Genomic DNA, 15154 nt, shown 5'->3' with positions numbered 1-15154 from the left:
GAATTTGCAGCCACAAAAGACACCACAGCTATCCGTTTTGCTAACTAACTGCCCTATTAGTCTCTCCAATGAGGCCAAGAATATAGAAGGAAAAAACCATTGTCATTAGATGTAGCTGTTCCAGTCGAAGATTAAAGGTATTGCTCTCTGTGACAAAACAGAAGATTTCTGTTCCCATTGCTGTCAGGCACATACACAACAAACATGAAATCTTCATAAACTAAGCACATTAAACTGTATGGTTGGCCCAGGTGATTAGTGGTGGGGGCATTCAGCCTCCTAGATGCTGATTCAGCTTGAACCTAACTTGCAAGTATTGATCAGCTTGGCCTCTGGATATTTATAAACAACTTGTATCCTTTTCTTAATATCCACAGCACATGCAATGATTTTTGACTGCCATGCATGTTGTATAATTTAGTAAAGACTAAATGCTGCTGGACAGGCCTAGAAATAGAGAAAGCTACTATGTAAGAATGCTACTTGTCTCTGAAGAGACAATTTTAACTTGCTGTCTGTTAACAGACCCAATAGCTCTGGTAAATTTATTTGCAGGAGGCAGCAAGAAACCATGTAACTTATTAATTGAACTTACTAAATAGTAATGTGATTAAATGCCATATGTAAAATGCAGTCATTCCAAAGCTGCACAAAAAGGCTCCTCCTATTACCTTTCTAAATAATAAATGACTTTTTTGCTTGCCAGCGTTGTTTCTGCTTCCTGAGTTTCTCCTAGCTTACCACATTGTGAATTTCCACTTGCTATATTTTTTAGTCTTACTTCAGGACCATTAAAGAAGAAATCATACATGCAAAAAAGCTAAAATAGACTCAAATGATAATTTGTCAGTGTATGATAATCACCTGAGCCTGATCTTGCAAAATGCTGTACACTATATCCTTCTGTTATCCACAGGAAGAACTGGAAGTAAGTACTCAGCATATCACAGAATCAAGCCTCGATGTTTATGTGACTGCAATATAGTGCAGTTGATTACATTCTGAATTTATATTCACTCGACCTCTGTTCAATCTTTGAGGCTGTTTGTATCTAGGAAAACAAAGTATTTGAATACAGTTTCATAAGAGTAAAATTTTATGACAACATATGAAAGCCTGTATTAAAATTCAGAACCATCTACTACTTTTATTTCATCTACTTCATAACTTTGTTCACTTTGCATGTGCATCCAAATAAACACACAGCTTTAAAGTCTGTCTGAAAATATCTTTATTGTTTTTATCTCCTATTCCATTGTCCTTGTGATGTTTATCGTTATTTTGCTGAGCATAAGGCTATAGTCATGAAGTTTAATGAGACGATAATTTTCAACATGATTTTATTTAGTGCAACGTTATGTGGCAGCCTAAAAATGCAAGTTTGTATCCAATCTGTATTTTTTTCTCAAAAAATTTGGAAGATCATTTAAGAATTCAACTGATACTTCATCAGGGATCCAAGTGACAAATGTGTTCATACTGATTCATGTGTACTGTCTCCAAGCAATGCATATACCTCTGGTAAGTAAGACTTCTGTGTCTTTTTGAGGAAACCTATGAGTTATGTTCTGCTGAAATATGAAATCATAAAATTTCTCATCTACTGGTTCATAATCAATTTTATTTGAAACTCAAAAGAAATATTGACCTGTTCTGCTTCCTTTCCCAAGCATATTGCGTAGTACCATTCCTGTATCTCCTCAAGCTCCTTCTTCAGCGACCATATTATGGATAAAACATTTCTCATGGTCAAATCAATTTTTAGAAGCTTCTGATTTCAGCTAGTCAATGAATTGCTCATCTGCACCCTCTTTCTCGTTCTTTTTAGTATTTATCTTTTTTTAATCATTTAAAGGACTCTATTTATCAGTATGGCATTGTAGCATCTGAAATAACTCAGATTTTATTCCTGTCCTTCAGTGAATAAAAGACAGCAATGATGATTGCTTTGAAGCAGTTAGGAACTCATTTTGTAGATGATTTATTATAGCACTTTCTTACTGTAAGCTGTTTATGCCTGCAAATACCTTGTAGGAAGGAGACCATACCTTAGAAATAATAATTTCAGATTGTACTAATAAATTATTTGTAAAAACAAGCAGGCAAACAAAGGGGTCATGGAAATGTACTCTCATTGTTCAAGTAGCTTCATTTGTTAGAGCTGCCCCACCTGCAGCACACACTCTGATAAGCAGGTGGTTTTGGACAGGAGCTGGAGGTTTCTGCCCTTTCTTGTTACCAGTGGTATGCTACCACTAAGTGTTATTCACTACTGCCAAAAGGTGACTGAAAGATGTGACATCCAGTAGATAGAAAAGGAACCTTCAATTGTGCTGAAAAGGTAGTTTATTTCTCTTGTATTTAATTTGTCTGAAAGCTAGTTTAATATGCATTTGATTATTTAGATGTTCATAAATAAGTCACTGTCCCAATGAGGTTTATTGGATATGTTCTTAATTCTGTAGCATTATAAAAAATGAATTAAATGGATATGTGAGAAGTGAGCATCTTTTCTCTGTCCTGTACTGAATGATCTATAAGTATGGAGAAAAAATAAAACTTTACATGTCCTGGCCACATTTATTCTTGTTTCATTTTGGAAACTCCATACCATGAAATAAGGATGGACAATTTGTTTTGTAGTTCTTTATTTATAAATTACATGTAAATGATAAAGATACACAAAGAAAGAAAATTTCAGATATCTTCTAGGGTTATTTTGACAAATATTTGGCTAATTAGGAACCGGAACAAAAGCAAAATGTCACACTTTCCAAGGCAGTGGTCATCACTGGAAATGGTTTTACAATACCTTAGGTCCCGTGAGAGAAGACAAAGTCAATGGCAGGGAGGGATTGTATCCAGTCCATTTAATAAACTCAAGACCAGTTTAAAAATGAATACCTCTTGCTGTTTTGAAGCAAAACACGTACAATTTTATTATACAGAACATTGTTTACAACTTTCTGATTACTATAAGGTACAGAATGTAATTAATAGTTACTGATAAGTAAGATTACTTGTAAAAACCTGTAAAAATAATGACTTGAGCCAAGAGCAGATAATTTCCAACAGCAAATTCTAGCTGGGCTTTCTCTTTAGAATTTGTTGGCATGTCCATATGTTTACAGAATTTAATCAAATAATCTACTTATATTTGTTTCCTCTACTTCTTATTCATCATTCCCAATGTCATATGCTCATGATACTACTTTTGGTACAAACACATGACATGATTTCGCAGACTGTTTAGGATCATTTTCTCATTCTGTTAATTCTGAAGTAACAACTTGATCTATCAGTATTTCTAGCAAATTATGCACAAGGCCATACCATAATTTGTGTACAAAGCAACCATAATTAGTCTCATAAGCCTTCATTCTCATCTGTTGGAGTTTTCAGACTTTTCAGATAGGTCTTTTTCTTGTAAAAGAATGATGAGGTACATATGTACAAAACAGTACCTATTTGTATACAGACATGTAAGACTTTGGTATATTCATCCTGGGACTGTGATAAAAATTCCTTGTTTAGGAAGTTAAACAGCCCAATACACTTTTTATTCTTCATGAGCTGTGACACTGATGGCACTTCCAGTATGTTGCTGCCCTTTTAGTATCAGAACATACCATTCTCACAAATCAAATGGATCATCTTAGCATAATCTTGGCATGTTTGCCTTACTCAAGACATCCCTCTGACCTCCCACTGCCAGTGTCCATCTCAGTGGCAGATGGTTTTGGAATACCCAACCAAGGTAGTCTTCTCAGCTATCTGATACTACTGAGTAGTTTTTCAAAAATTATTTTCTAAGGATCATTGATGTAGTGCCTTTCACAGCAATGGCATGCGATTGTTCAAATTTGCTCATGTAAAATTACCTATGAAAAAAAAATTTGGAAGTAACTAAGAAGGTCTTAGGGCTTGCCAATCCTTTTTTCCCCCTTTCATTAGTCAAATTTTCTCCTGTGATTATGGAAAATGAAAGGTTACACTGTACCTGTAATAAATCCTGTAAGAATTAAGCCTTTGACATATTGAAAAGAAAGCTTCTTGGTAGCTATAAAACTCTTATTTTTTGGATCAGTAAAGACACTATATTTCTCTTCGCTGAAAAATATTACCACTGAATATCTAAAACCCCCTGTCACTTTAACCAGTTGGGGCAGAATATATTTTCACCCCAGACATGCTAAGAGCAAGCAGGAATGTTTTAATTACCATTAACAGTGGATTAACATTAAAATCCTTTATGCCAATATCAGAGTTACTGTCATCTCTCTTATCACTATAATCTGACAGTAGGTAAACCTTTTCTCTGAGTTTAGTTCAGCTACTGAATCATCCAGTGAGAGCTCATCCCGATATATCTATAATCCCAAGAGGGCTCATTACAACATGAAATTCCTCTGGCACAGTGAAGGAGCTCTCTGAAATTCCCACCCACGAATACTTGCTCTTGCTTATGTTGCTCATTGTTCTTGCTGCAGTCAAATAATTGTTGAAGGTGTCAAAATGTGTTCCTGTCACCTGCACTGCCCACAAGCACTGTGACATAACATGTGTGAACACAGGTTTCACCTTCTAATCCAGGCAATCTGAATACAACCTGAAATCATTTAACCTGCACTGTCCCACCAAAGGGTCCAGAGCTAAATAAACCAAAAGAATTCTAGGGCAGTGCTGTCCCACTATTCTTACTTATTTTCTTTGCTCATCATTTACAATACAGAGATTCACCATGCATGAAGAAGCAAGACCAGTAGAGAGATGTTTTATACATCAAGAAGGATGAACTTTTTGAGGTGAGAAAAAACAAAGATAGCAGTTCTACCTATACTTGTGGGATATTTTCACATGCTTTCCACAGAGTTTCCGGAGTGGCTGACACTGCTCAACTCTTCACTATGTTCAAGCTAAATTAAGATTTGCTGATTGTTTTCTCTTGGCAAAAGAAGAACCAAAAATTTTAATTGATATTGACGTGTTCAGGAAGCCTTTGATTCCTGGTATTTATCCATTTGCCATTTTCTGCCTATAAATAGACACACAAACATGCTGAAAAGGATAAAAAGATGTTAATGGAGCTCAAGTTAATGCAACAACAAAACGCTATGTGTTAGGGATAAATAAGTAGCTGATACGTTTTTGCTTCCAATCTTTTTCTGTTCCATCTTTCATTTTACAGAAAGAGAATTAAATTTTCCTTTCCACTTACAAATCCTTTCCTTCATTTGCCAGATTTGGATATCATACAACACTATTAAAAATTGCTTCTGCTGAGAACAACCAAACCAAACTGAAGCAAAGCAAAGCAAACCCAACAAACCAAACCCTGTTTTTTCTCTGAAGCATCTCATCATAGTAATCCTTAATATGTCAGCAGTCACCCACACATTCATCCAGGACTGGATTCTGTAAGCTTGCCCTATTTTTCAGTGTTCATTTCTTAACTTATATTTTCAATCTCTAGCAACATAAAGTTTTCAGCAGACATCACTGGCTTAACATAGCTTCATCTTTCACATTAAACAACTTCTTTCTTCAAGATCCTTATGAGACTTTGTAGTCATCAGTGAACATTCTTGGAACAGTTGTGTTAATCAACTAATGCAATTAATCAGTTTTGTAAATGTTCCCAAAAAATCCCATATAAATGCCATGTCAGTTTTTACTGTTTCATCTGGAATATTCCTGAGTCATTTCTCACTCTATGATGATGCCTCTGGTCTCTCCAACTGCTATTTCATTATCAAGTGAAGAATTGTATCGTTTTCTGTAAGTCCACAAAAAGTTCAGTTCCATATTCACAAAGTTCAAAACTGATCAAGCAATATTGAGACAACTTGCATATGTACTGTTATTACAGCCATGTTCATGTACACCCAGTTAAAAGACATTCCCTTTTAGCTCTGATAAATATTGCTCAAAACGTCTGTAGCTGTGTGGCAGCACATATCACTTATGATTCATCAGCTTGTGACTCTGGGGTTTTTAACTGACATGATTTAGATCACTCATAAAAACAGTTATTTAACAATCAATAGGAAATTAACAACTTTTTATATGGAAACCCAGCTTTATTTTTGGATGTAGCTGATTACAGATGAAATCTGATAACATGAAATAATGAAAACCTGCTTTCTTTAGGCAGTCCCCATCTCCATGCACTGTTACTGCTGCAGTTAAAAGTTAGCCTTTCCTGACTTGAGGCACATGGTCATGTGTGCAGGTTCCCACTTACTTCTGCAGTAACATGTAAGGGCTCAGACCGGAGGTATTCCAGGGTTTTATGCAGATCATTTCTCCACATTTGTCTTGTTGATACTCCCACTAATACATAGTTCTGTTTATTTTCTTTCTTACTTGTTTCCGTACTCACTTCCAGTTGGAAGATCTCCCTATCCCTAGATCCTGAGGTTGCTCAGGCTCTGTAACTTCTAGGTGCCAGTGCCATATAGGTGCTCCCTAAACAATGTACATTAAATTCAGAAATTTAATAGCTGCTCATTTGAACATGCTGAAGGGTTCAGCCTAACACTGATCACTCCCAGTTAATGTACTCCCAGAGTGCTCTTTGGCTCACCTTTTCATTTTGCCTAAATTATTCAAGGATTTAATTTATTGAATATCGAATATTCAGTTATTCAATATATCAAGGTATTTAGGAGAAGGAAGGATCCTGTGCAGCCTGGACTGAAATCCTTTCCACACATGATACTTTTCTCATGTTACTTGTAACATGACTAGTTTTTCTCTAGTATTGCATGTAATGAATTTGGGTTTGTAAATGTGAAATTCACTACCAATCCATTTCCTTTTCTCAGAGTCAGAGCACATGATTCACAGATGAGAAAGAAGTAAATCAATTGTATTACTTCAGAATAGCATTGTTAATTCCTTTTATAAATTAAGTATTATGGATGTATCAGGTACAGTATCATCTGCTTGGAAAAATTCAATGGTTCCCTGAACTTTACTATTCTGCAGCTTAAGTTTATTTTAAACTCACTACAAAATTCTAGCATAATGATTAGCACTGTAAAGAACATCTGATTCATGTATACTTACTTCTATTATAGAAGAAAATTGCTATGGAGTTGATTAAGGTTTCAAGTAAGAAAACAGATACAGTGTAATCTGAACCCATTGACATCTTCTGAACCATTTTTAGAAAAAATACTTCCTTCTAGAGTTAAATCTCAAGTGAAGCTCTTCACCTCATGGCAAATAAAACATGGTTTTCAGCTGCACATAAGCAAATCCTAAAGATTTCAGCAAAGGTTCCACCTCTCCATGTCCTCTTGAGTAGTGTATTCAAATTTGTGCTTTCATATATATCCCATCTCTGGCAAAGCTTGTCTGTATTCTTGTCCACACCTAAGACCCTATTCAAATGCTAATATGGGGGCATATCTAGCAACCCTCTTCCACTGCGTGTGAACAGTTGCTCCATGTCTAAGCAGTATGCACTTCTGTTTACTATCCCATTATTGCATAATTTTCCCAGATGCTTGTCTCATCTCCTGTGTCTGCTTCCCATTCACACTACCTTTGGATCAATGAATCTCTGAGATGAGTCAACTCTGAACTGGCACTCCAAGGAGTGTGACAGAATATGTTGTGAGAGCTAGCGTTTGAGCTGGAGGATCAAGGATTTTATAGCTGACCTTTACATGGACAGGCAAGTTTCTCTGAAGGTTTATATCAAGAAAACTTGAACTTAAATTACTTCAACACCACTCTCAAGTTTTAGCTGTTAGGAGCTACAGGATGCTATATTCCAGTGCTGCTGGGCTCTTTGCACTGGACAGGAGCGATATAGATGTGTTCTACCAGAGATGGGTGACTTTCTGTGGATGCCCTACACAGACTGATCAGAAGCGAACCTCTAGTTTTCAGAGGGATTAACTCTAATTTCTAGAGTACATTAGTTTCGTTCAAAGATGGAATGTAGAAACAGTTGAGAGCATTATCTTTTAAAAATAGCTATTATTTCTGTACAATAAATAAAAATCGTGTGTTGCTCTCGCAACTCAAAGTTTTTTTCCAGGGGTCATCTGGAAATCCAGACTGAATCTCTTGTGGTGAAAATGTATTTCTTAGCTCAGTAAAACACCAGTTTAAAATCAATATTTATTCTGAGAACAGCACCTTTGAAAGATGTAAGATAAGAGAGCTGTGAAATATGCTTAAACTGGAAGAAGTTTCTCTGCTCAAGTTTCAGAAGTTTCAGAAACTCTGTTACCAGATTTAAATTCAGCTCACTGTGGTAGCAGCTTGTGATGGGAATACAGCCATGACTGGAATGCTGTGTCATGCCGTGGGACTGAAAGGACTGGATATGAGCAAGTACTGTTTCAACAGGGCAAATTCAAGCCTTGTTCAGTTCTAAATAGTAAAGAGCCTGAAATGTATCCTTAGATATAAATCTGAATGGAAGTGCTCCCCTTTACTCTGGCTGCCTAAAAATTGGTTGTTAAGGTCCATGCTTTTCTGTGTTATGAACGGAATTCACTGCTGATTGATAGGCTCTTTCCAGAGGTGGAATTAGCGTGCTTTAAAAACTCCATCCTAGCCTGTGCTGATAGATCTGTCTCCAGTTGTTATAGGTAGGTATGGGGTTTTGTGTGTCACATTTTGGACAAAGCAAAATAGTTAAGCCATAGTTCAAATGTACACAGGAAATTTCACAAACTTGCAAATTTATGCAATTGGCATTAAGATTAATACAGTTAGAAGGAAAGCGAACTGAGTAAAAAACCTTGGAGTTCTAGTATCTTTTAAAAACTAAATTTCAGGAAGTGGAAACTTGTTCCTTGATTATTTTGTGTAATCAATATAAACTTCTGATGCAAATGCACACAGTGATGTCGTGTTATGTCGTGCTTTTTTCTTTGGGAAGCAGTAAGTTTACAATTGAAAAGTCATCTTCATTTCTCAGACTCTGGTGTGTACTGTGACCAAAGCCAATTATTTTTTTTTCTTTGACTCTTTCCTACCTTATGTCTTTAGAACTTGAATTGTGTTTAATGTTGTTAGAGTTACATTGTGGGTGAGAGCAGAGTGTGAGGGGAAAGGTGGGGAGTGAAACAGGGGCTGCTTTGGTGTCCTGCTCCTGGCTGAGCGTAGTTATTGTTTGTAATTAGAGTAGAGCTCCCCTGGTGCAGTCTATGGCTGGTTGTCAAAGGGCTGCTGCGGCTTGCAGTCTGGTTCTGTCCTCCGCAGCAGTCATCTCCTCAGCATCTCAGGCTGGAGCTCGCTGAAGAGCAAACAGGAATGCTGTTTAGGACTCTTGCATGACCTTGGAGTAGCATAAAAGTCCTGGAACACTGGGTAGGTGTCTTTTCTTGGGTTTGTGACCCCTGAGTAAGGCTTTGGTTAGGTCCGAGTCACTGTCGGTTGTTGCTAATGGTCCCTGGCTCCTTCAAAGTGGCATTCTCTCAAGAAAAATAAAGTCAAATAGAAATGTATCGGTCTGCCTATGTGAATCGGGAGGTAGTGTAGAGAAATGGTCCCCAAATGTACAACTGGCTTTAAGTGGCTCAGCTGCTTTTCTGCATTTGAGTGACAGTGGCATTAAGGCTGCACAGAAACCCAACTATTCATCTTTTCTGGGTTGAGCAGCTGTCTTTCAATAACAGCTAGAGGAATGCAGCTCTCTATGACACTGATATAAGGCAAGCTAAGATAGAAAGGATAATAGGTTCATGCATAGAAGATTACATTATTTCCTTTATCTAAACAACTGACTAAGGTAAGAGGTAAATATTTATTTGCCATCTAAAGATGTTATATAATTTGTATCATTTAAGTAAAATCAAAGTTTTTTAAAAGAGTAGATAAAATCTGATTTTTTTCCCATCTTTTTTTTTTTTTTACAAATGCATTAATGTTCCAGATAAATAATTCAAAACAGAAGAATCAGAATAAATAATTACATTTAAGATAATTAATACTAAAAATGTATGAGCTAAAAATAAAGGTTAATGGGATCCTAAAGCTTTTCCCTTTATCCCCAGTCCATCTCCTCTCTTCTACCCTGTCCCTTACCCCCAGTCTATAGATCTAAGTTCTGTATATATCCTTCAGGAAAACTAAAGGTTAAGTTTTTGTTTAGGATGGAAGTGTTAGCCCCTAAGAAGAGAACACATGAAGAAAATGAAGATTTGCAACAGTATCATCAGAAGCCTGCAAACTGCAAGAAATTGCTTAGGAATTGCTGCTTGATAAAGCGAATTTTTGCCTGGAAAAGTTTGAGCTCTAAAGGTACCTTTCCTATTGAAATTTTTAATGTAGGAGAAACTGTTGTCTTTCCAAAAATTCAGAATTTTTGATACAGTAGTATTACTGAATTTAGCATCATTCAAGTTACAGGTAGAGAAAGTGTCTGCTGTCTTGGGTCTATTGTGCAAAGAGATTAAAAGTGGTACAGCTTTGATTGAAGGTGCTTTATCATAATGTGATATAAATAATTGTACTGCATGAGCATTCATTTTGCAGCATATTAAATTACATGGTTTGCAGAAAAGGTCTGCAGAGAAAAAATAGTCCTCCAATCAGGGGATAAATGAATAAATGTAAAATCCCAGCAATAAATGTATCAATTTATCAGGACCCAACCCAAAAATCTGTTTTGATGAGTAAAACATCCTTTGATCACTGTCAGAGTAAATTTAGATGGAAATTACATGATCAATCCCTTTGTCTTTGAGGAAATGAAGACAGGTAACATCCCGTCACTTTTACACATAATGATGCTATGTACTGTATTTATTAATAAATATTAAAAGAAATAATTCTTTTTAAATTGATAGTTGGCTCTGAAATATCTCACCCATCGAAAGTCTAACTCTTTTATGAATAGTAAACTAAATAGCAACCATCCTGAATTGATGGTTAATCTGCTTCATGTTATTTTCCTCAGGAACATACATGCAATTAAGGATTTTCTTAATCACTGATTCCTCTTTTTACCATCATATTTGTACTGTGCAACATTATGTAAAAACAAAACAAAAAACACTGCCCCAAACAACCCTTTTGTGTTTTGGCAGTATTTTTCATCCCCTTGCACACAGTTTATGACAATATAAAAACAGGTCCACAGTATATTGAATTTGTGTCAAACAGAATGAAGAAAATGCATGACATTATTTTGTCATGAAGAGCTAAGTCACCATATCCTGAGTGATATGTTATTTTATTTACACATTTACTTTAAAGGATGTGCTCTAGTATCTTAGTTTCAACATTTAGAAACAATGATATGGTTAAATACAACCTACTTCTGGTTTTAAACTGTATTATCCAAGTAAATAAGTGTTTGATATGCCTTTTAATCTAAGCATAATCATTTAACTGTTCTTAGCCACTCATTTTTAAAGCTTTAGGGTAATATTTCCAACAAATGAATGCTTTAATCACCATGAATATTATGGTTTGTACCTATAATTCTCTGCACTTTTATTTATTTTTTGTATTGTTACCAGAACTGATGAAGCAAAAGTGAATTTGCTGTAACCCTTTCAAAGCACTCATCCTTTTGTTCATGGTAATTTTAGAGGTTTTTTTTCATTGGGTTACTTATCAGCAATCTCAGTAGGCCTAAGGAATCAGATCTCTAGAAATGGTGTGTGAATCTAAAGCAACTTGAACTGAAGTTAATAGGTCTGATTATTCAGTACCTTTAAACTGACTAATAATTTACACCTCTGGAAAGGGTCTTAAAACAGTTGATAAGTAATGATAGACAATGATTTACTTTGTCTTGGTAAGGAGAATTAGCAAATATACGAATCACTGTAAAATCAGGCTCAATTAAGTTACTCTGTGTTACTCCAACTGAGACAAAATCAGAATCTGACACATAGTTAACTTAAAATGAAGCTATTAATTTTGCTTTTTCTAGTACCCAATGTTAGAAAGCATATTCCCATAGGGATGTCTTTACATGAAACTTTGAATATTTATCAGGATCAAGAAGACTGACATCCTGAGGTACTGTCTTCAGCACTTCTGTTGTCCAAGGTGACCTCACTGGCCTAATAGATTTTCTTGGACTTCAACACTAGAGTGAAGTGACATCTGTAACACGAGTTGTATATGGCATATCCCATTGAGTTCCTGAGCCACAGCTAGGTAAGATTTCATACATATGGAGATGCTCATCCATCTCTGGAATAAGTTAAGTTAGCAAGAAGTCTGCAGTAATTTAATCTTCCTCCTAGTACCCATGACAGTGCTGTGGTAGCTACAGCGCACCTGGCTACTGAGGTACTTGGTCAAGACCTACTGTTTTCTGTGAGCAGGATAAAGGTGGGCTTGCAAATGATATTGTGGTGGCTCATTCCCACTTGAGTATTTTACACAAATCAGATTCCCCATTGTTTGCCTTAAGCTACCTTACATTAGTGAAGTGGTATAAAAATAGTCATTAGGCAGTTGAATCTTGCAGTTTAGTACTTAACCCCCCCCTGAAATGTTTTTGTTCATATTTTTAAAAAATATTGAAAATTTTAAACACTGAATTATTTTGTATTTCACTGCCATTATGACAGCTTGTAGCTGGAAATACTTTAGTGATGCATACTTGATCTTTCTTTTAAAACAGAGATTATTTCTCCTCTGCAATTTGTTTTTCATATTTTAGTTTATTTGTATGATCTTGAAACTGAGTTTGTCAACATGTTGTTTTAACTTTACAGAATTAATTATACTTTCAGGGACAATTTCCATTTATTAATTTGGAGCAGGCAAATAAATATTTAATTTACTGCAGTATTCATATGATTTAATTCTATTTTCAAAATGAATAATTTTCACTTGTATGAAAAAATCTTAGAATGTCCTGGCACTGGGGATGTCTTCCTGCTCTTTCCACTTCAACATCTCTCATAGGAATAAGAAGCATGTTATAACATAAACACTGGAAAGATAATTACACTTAACCCTTTTTTATGCAGCATGAATTTAATGCAGTAGTGATTTATCCAAAGGATGAATAAGAGAATAAAAAAAACAAAACCAAAAACAAACCCTTACTGTATTTCAAAGAAAACTAAATAGAATAACATGGTTGTCAATGGGAAAAAATTCCACACTGAAGATGCTATTTTAGTCAGTGCTCAAGGCTCGGTACTTTGACTAATTCCCTCACACAGTAGTTTCAGAGAGCAGATACCTTGTAACTAAGGCTAGAGAACAGACTGTGACTACTCTCAGGTATGCATCAGTGAGATCTTGATACTGCAGTAAGATACGGGCCCAAGTTTAAATCATGTGTTGAAAAACTGGAGGGTTTCACTTTCAAAAATGAGTAGCCCTGAATTATCTCCTCCCTAAACTGCCAACCTACTCCGTTAACCTAGGGCTGTTATGAGTCTTTCCCAATCATTCCATGCCATGAATATATATTCTGCTGCAGATTTATAAAATGCAAATGAGAGACACCAAGAGGACAAGTTGTCTGTCAGAAAGATAAATTTGGAGGAATTGTACTGCTGACTCTGCATTACATACTGCTAAAAATACTGTAGATTATCAACTATTTTTAAGCTATTTTATATTGTTTGCATTTCCTCAAACCACATATTTGTGAGTTGAGATAGGAATAATTTAGGGATAATTCTATGCTGTCAATCCATGTGCGTATTTTTCCCTGTCAGATTTTTCCCAATTGACAAAATATTTAAGTGAAAAATAACCCAAGTTATTTGAGAACCAGTTAAACGTTCTGATCTCCCTAGGGTACTTCATACACTCTCAGACCTTGGATAACTCAAAAAATTCCCGCTGGAGATTGTCAGTACTGTTTTTTTTAAATATGGACTTCGTGTATAGCTTGTCCATTGTTGTCCATTTGCCTTTTCTTCTCCTATGCAAATATGTTGGAGCATTTCTTTGAAATTCAGTCACATCTCAGATCGTGAAAATAACTTTTCCTCTTTGTTGTTCAAAATTAACAAGAACCTTTAGTGATATTGAACTGGTGTCCTTTGGACTGAAGCATTCTTTGAATGTCTCTCAGCATTAATTCTTTTGTGCCTGTTTGTACCCCTTTTCTATTGAGCAGTAAAGTAATGGGACAGACAACCTGAAAGGTAGGCAGTGGTGACAGCAAGGTTGCATACAGGGTTTGTAATCCACTGTCAAAGCCCTCAATTAGAAACTATCATGATTTACTAATTAGGAGATAAGAGTTGTTTCTTAACTTTATTACTGAAGCAAAATCATCTTCTTTGTGTTTGCTTGTGCGTGGAGTGATAGTTACTAAAATCTGCCTGGTCCTAGTCACCCTTCCCTACAGGAAGAATATGAAATAAATGTGTAGATAAAAATGACAGAAAACAACAATAAATAATAGATAACCAGTGTCAGGAACAGCATATTCTCCTGAGTTCATTCCCTTGTCCTCTTCACTAACAGTTCTCTCTTAAAGGATTGCTGATATACTGTTCAGATCTTAACTTGTCTGGTAATGGAATTTTTATGGCCTGTCAGATATGTCATTTTTTATTTCATGTCATGTCAAACTACTTCATGTAGTTTTCCTAGGACTTTTTTCCCCAGTTTTCGCAATTCAGGTGCTTTGAGCAATGTTGGGTTTCTGTTAAATTTACAAATTTACATCATAAGAGAACTTCACAGAATTTCATATGGGTACTAGGAAAAATTTGTCCTATGTGCCTGTAGAACTTAAGTTCACATGACTTTGCTATTTTAAGTCTGAAAGCCTCTAAGAGAAGAAGAAGGAGAGAGAGAGAGATGGAGGAGGGGAAGGAGAGCTGGAAGAGAGGGACTAAAGACCATGTTCCTTGCCAGACCTCCTTTGACTTTCTATTCTAGATGGCCAGTGTGTAAATAACTAGACCACACCCTGTGAAATCTTTCTAAATGCTCAATAAGCAGGATTTGCAGCCTATTACTACATGTATTAACCACTTAAGATATTAACATCTGAGATTTTATGCTCTGAAGACAAACATAGATCCATTCAACCTTCATGGGTTTAGGCAATACAGAAATCTTTATTTTGTAAAAGCTACAAGACAATAAATTTACTTGGGAATTCAAAATGAACAATGTTTAGCCCTTTTTGTGTATTTGAAATATTTATTAAAATGTTTTACAATTTGGTGATGATGCTCTTGGT

At 35.7% G+C, this 15154-nt stretch overlaps 1 protein-coding gene across 4 annotated transcripts in view; it reads left to right on the top strand.

The window, feature by feature from the left end:
• KCNIP4 (potassium voltage-gated channel interacting protein 4) overlaps nucleotides 1-15154 on the top strand; it is a 426114-nt gene that overhangs the window by 29598 nt on the left and 381362 nt on the right. The window contains exons 1-2 of one of the 4 annotated variants that reach the window (XM_026846782.1): nucleotides 9210-9336; nucleotides 10121-10269. The exons of 2 other annotated variants lie outside the window; for them this stretch is intronic. In XM_026846782.1, the coding sequence (XP_026702583.1) occupies nucleotides 10122-10269 (148 nt within the window). In that variant the 5' untranslated portion in view covers nucleotides 9210-9336; nucleotide 10121. Of the gene's footprint in view, nucleotides 1-9209; nucleotides 9337-9650; nucleotides 9758-10120; nucleotides 10270-15154 lie in introns of those variants that run through there. One more of the 4 variants, XM_026846781.1, reaches the window with a different exon arrangement.

This window comes from Athene cunicularia, assembly GCF_003259725.1.
Source record: "Athene cunicularia isolate RWA chromosome 4 unlocalized genomic scaffold, athCun1 chr4_part1, whole genome shotgun sequence".
Lineage (NCBI taxonomy): Eukaryota > Metazoa > Chordata > Aves > Strigiformes > Strigidae > Athene > Athene cunicularia.
Note: the sequence above shows the minus strand (reverse complement) of the source record. Positions and strands in the feature narration are given on the sequence as shown.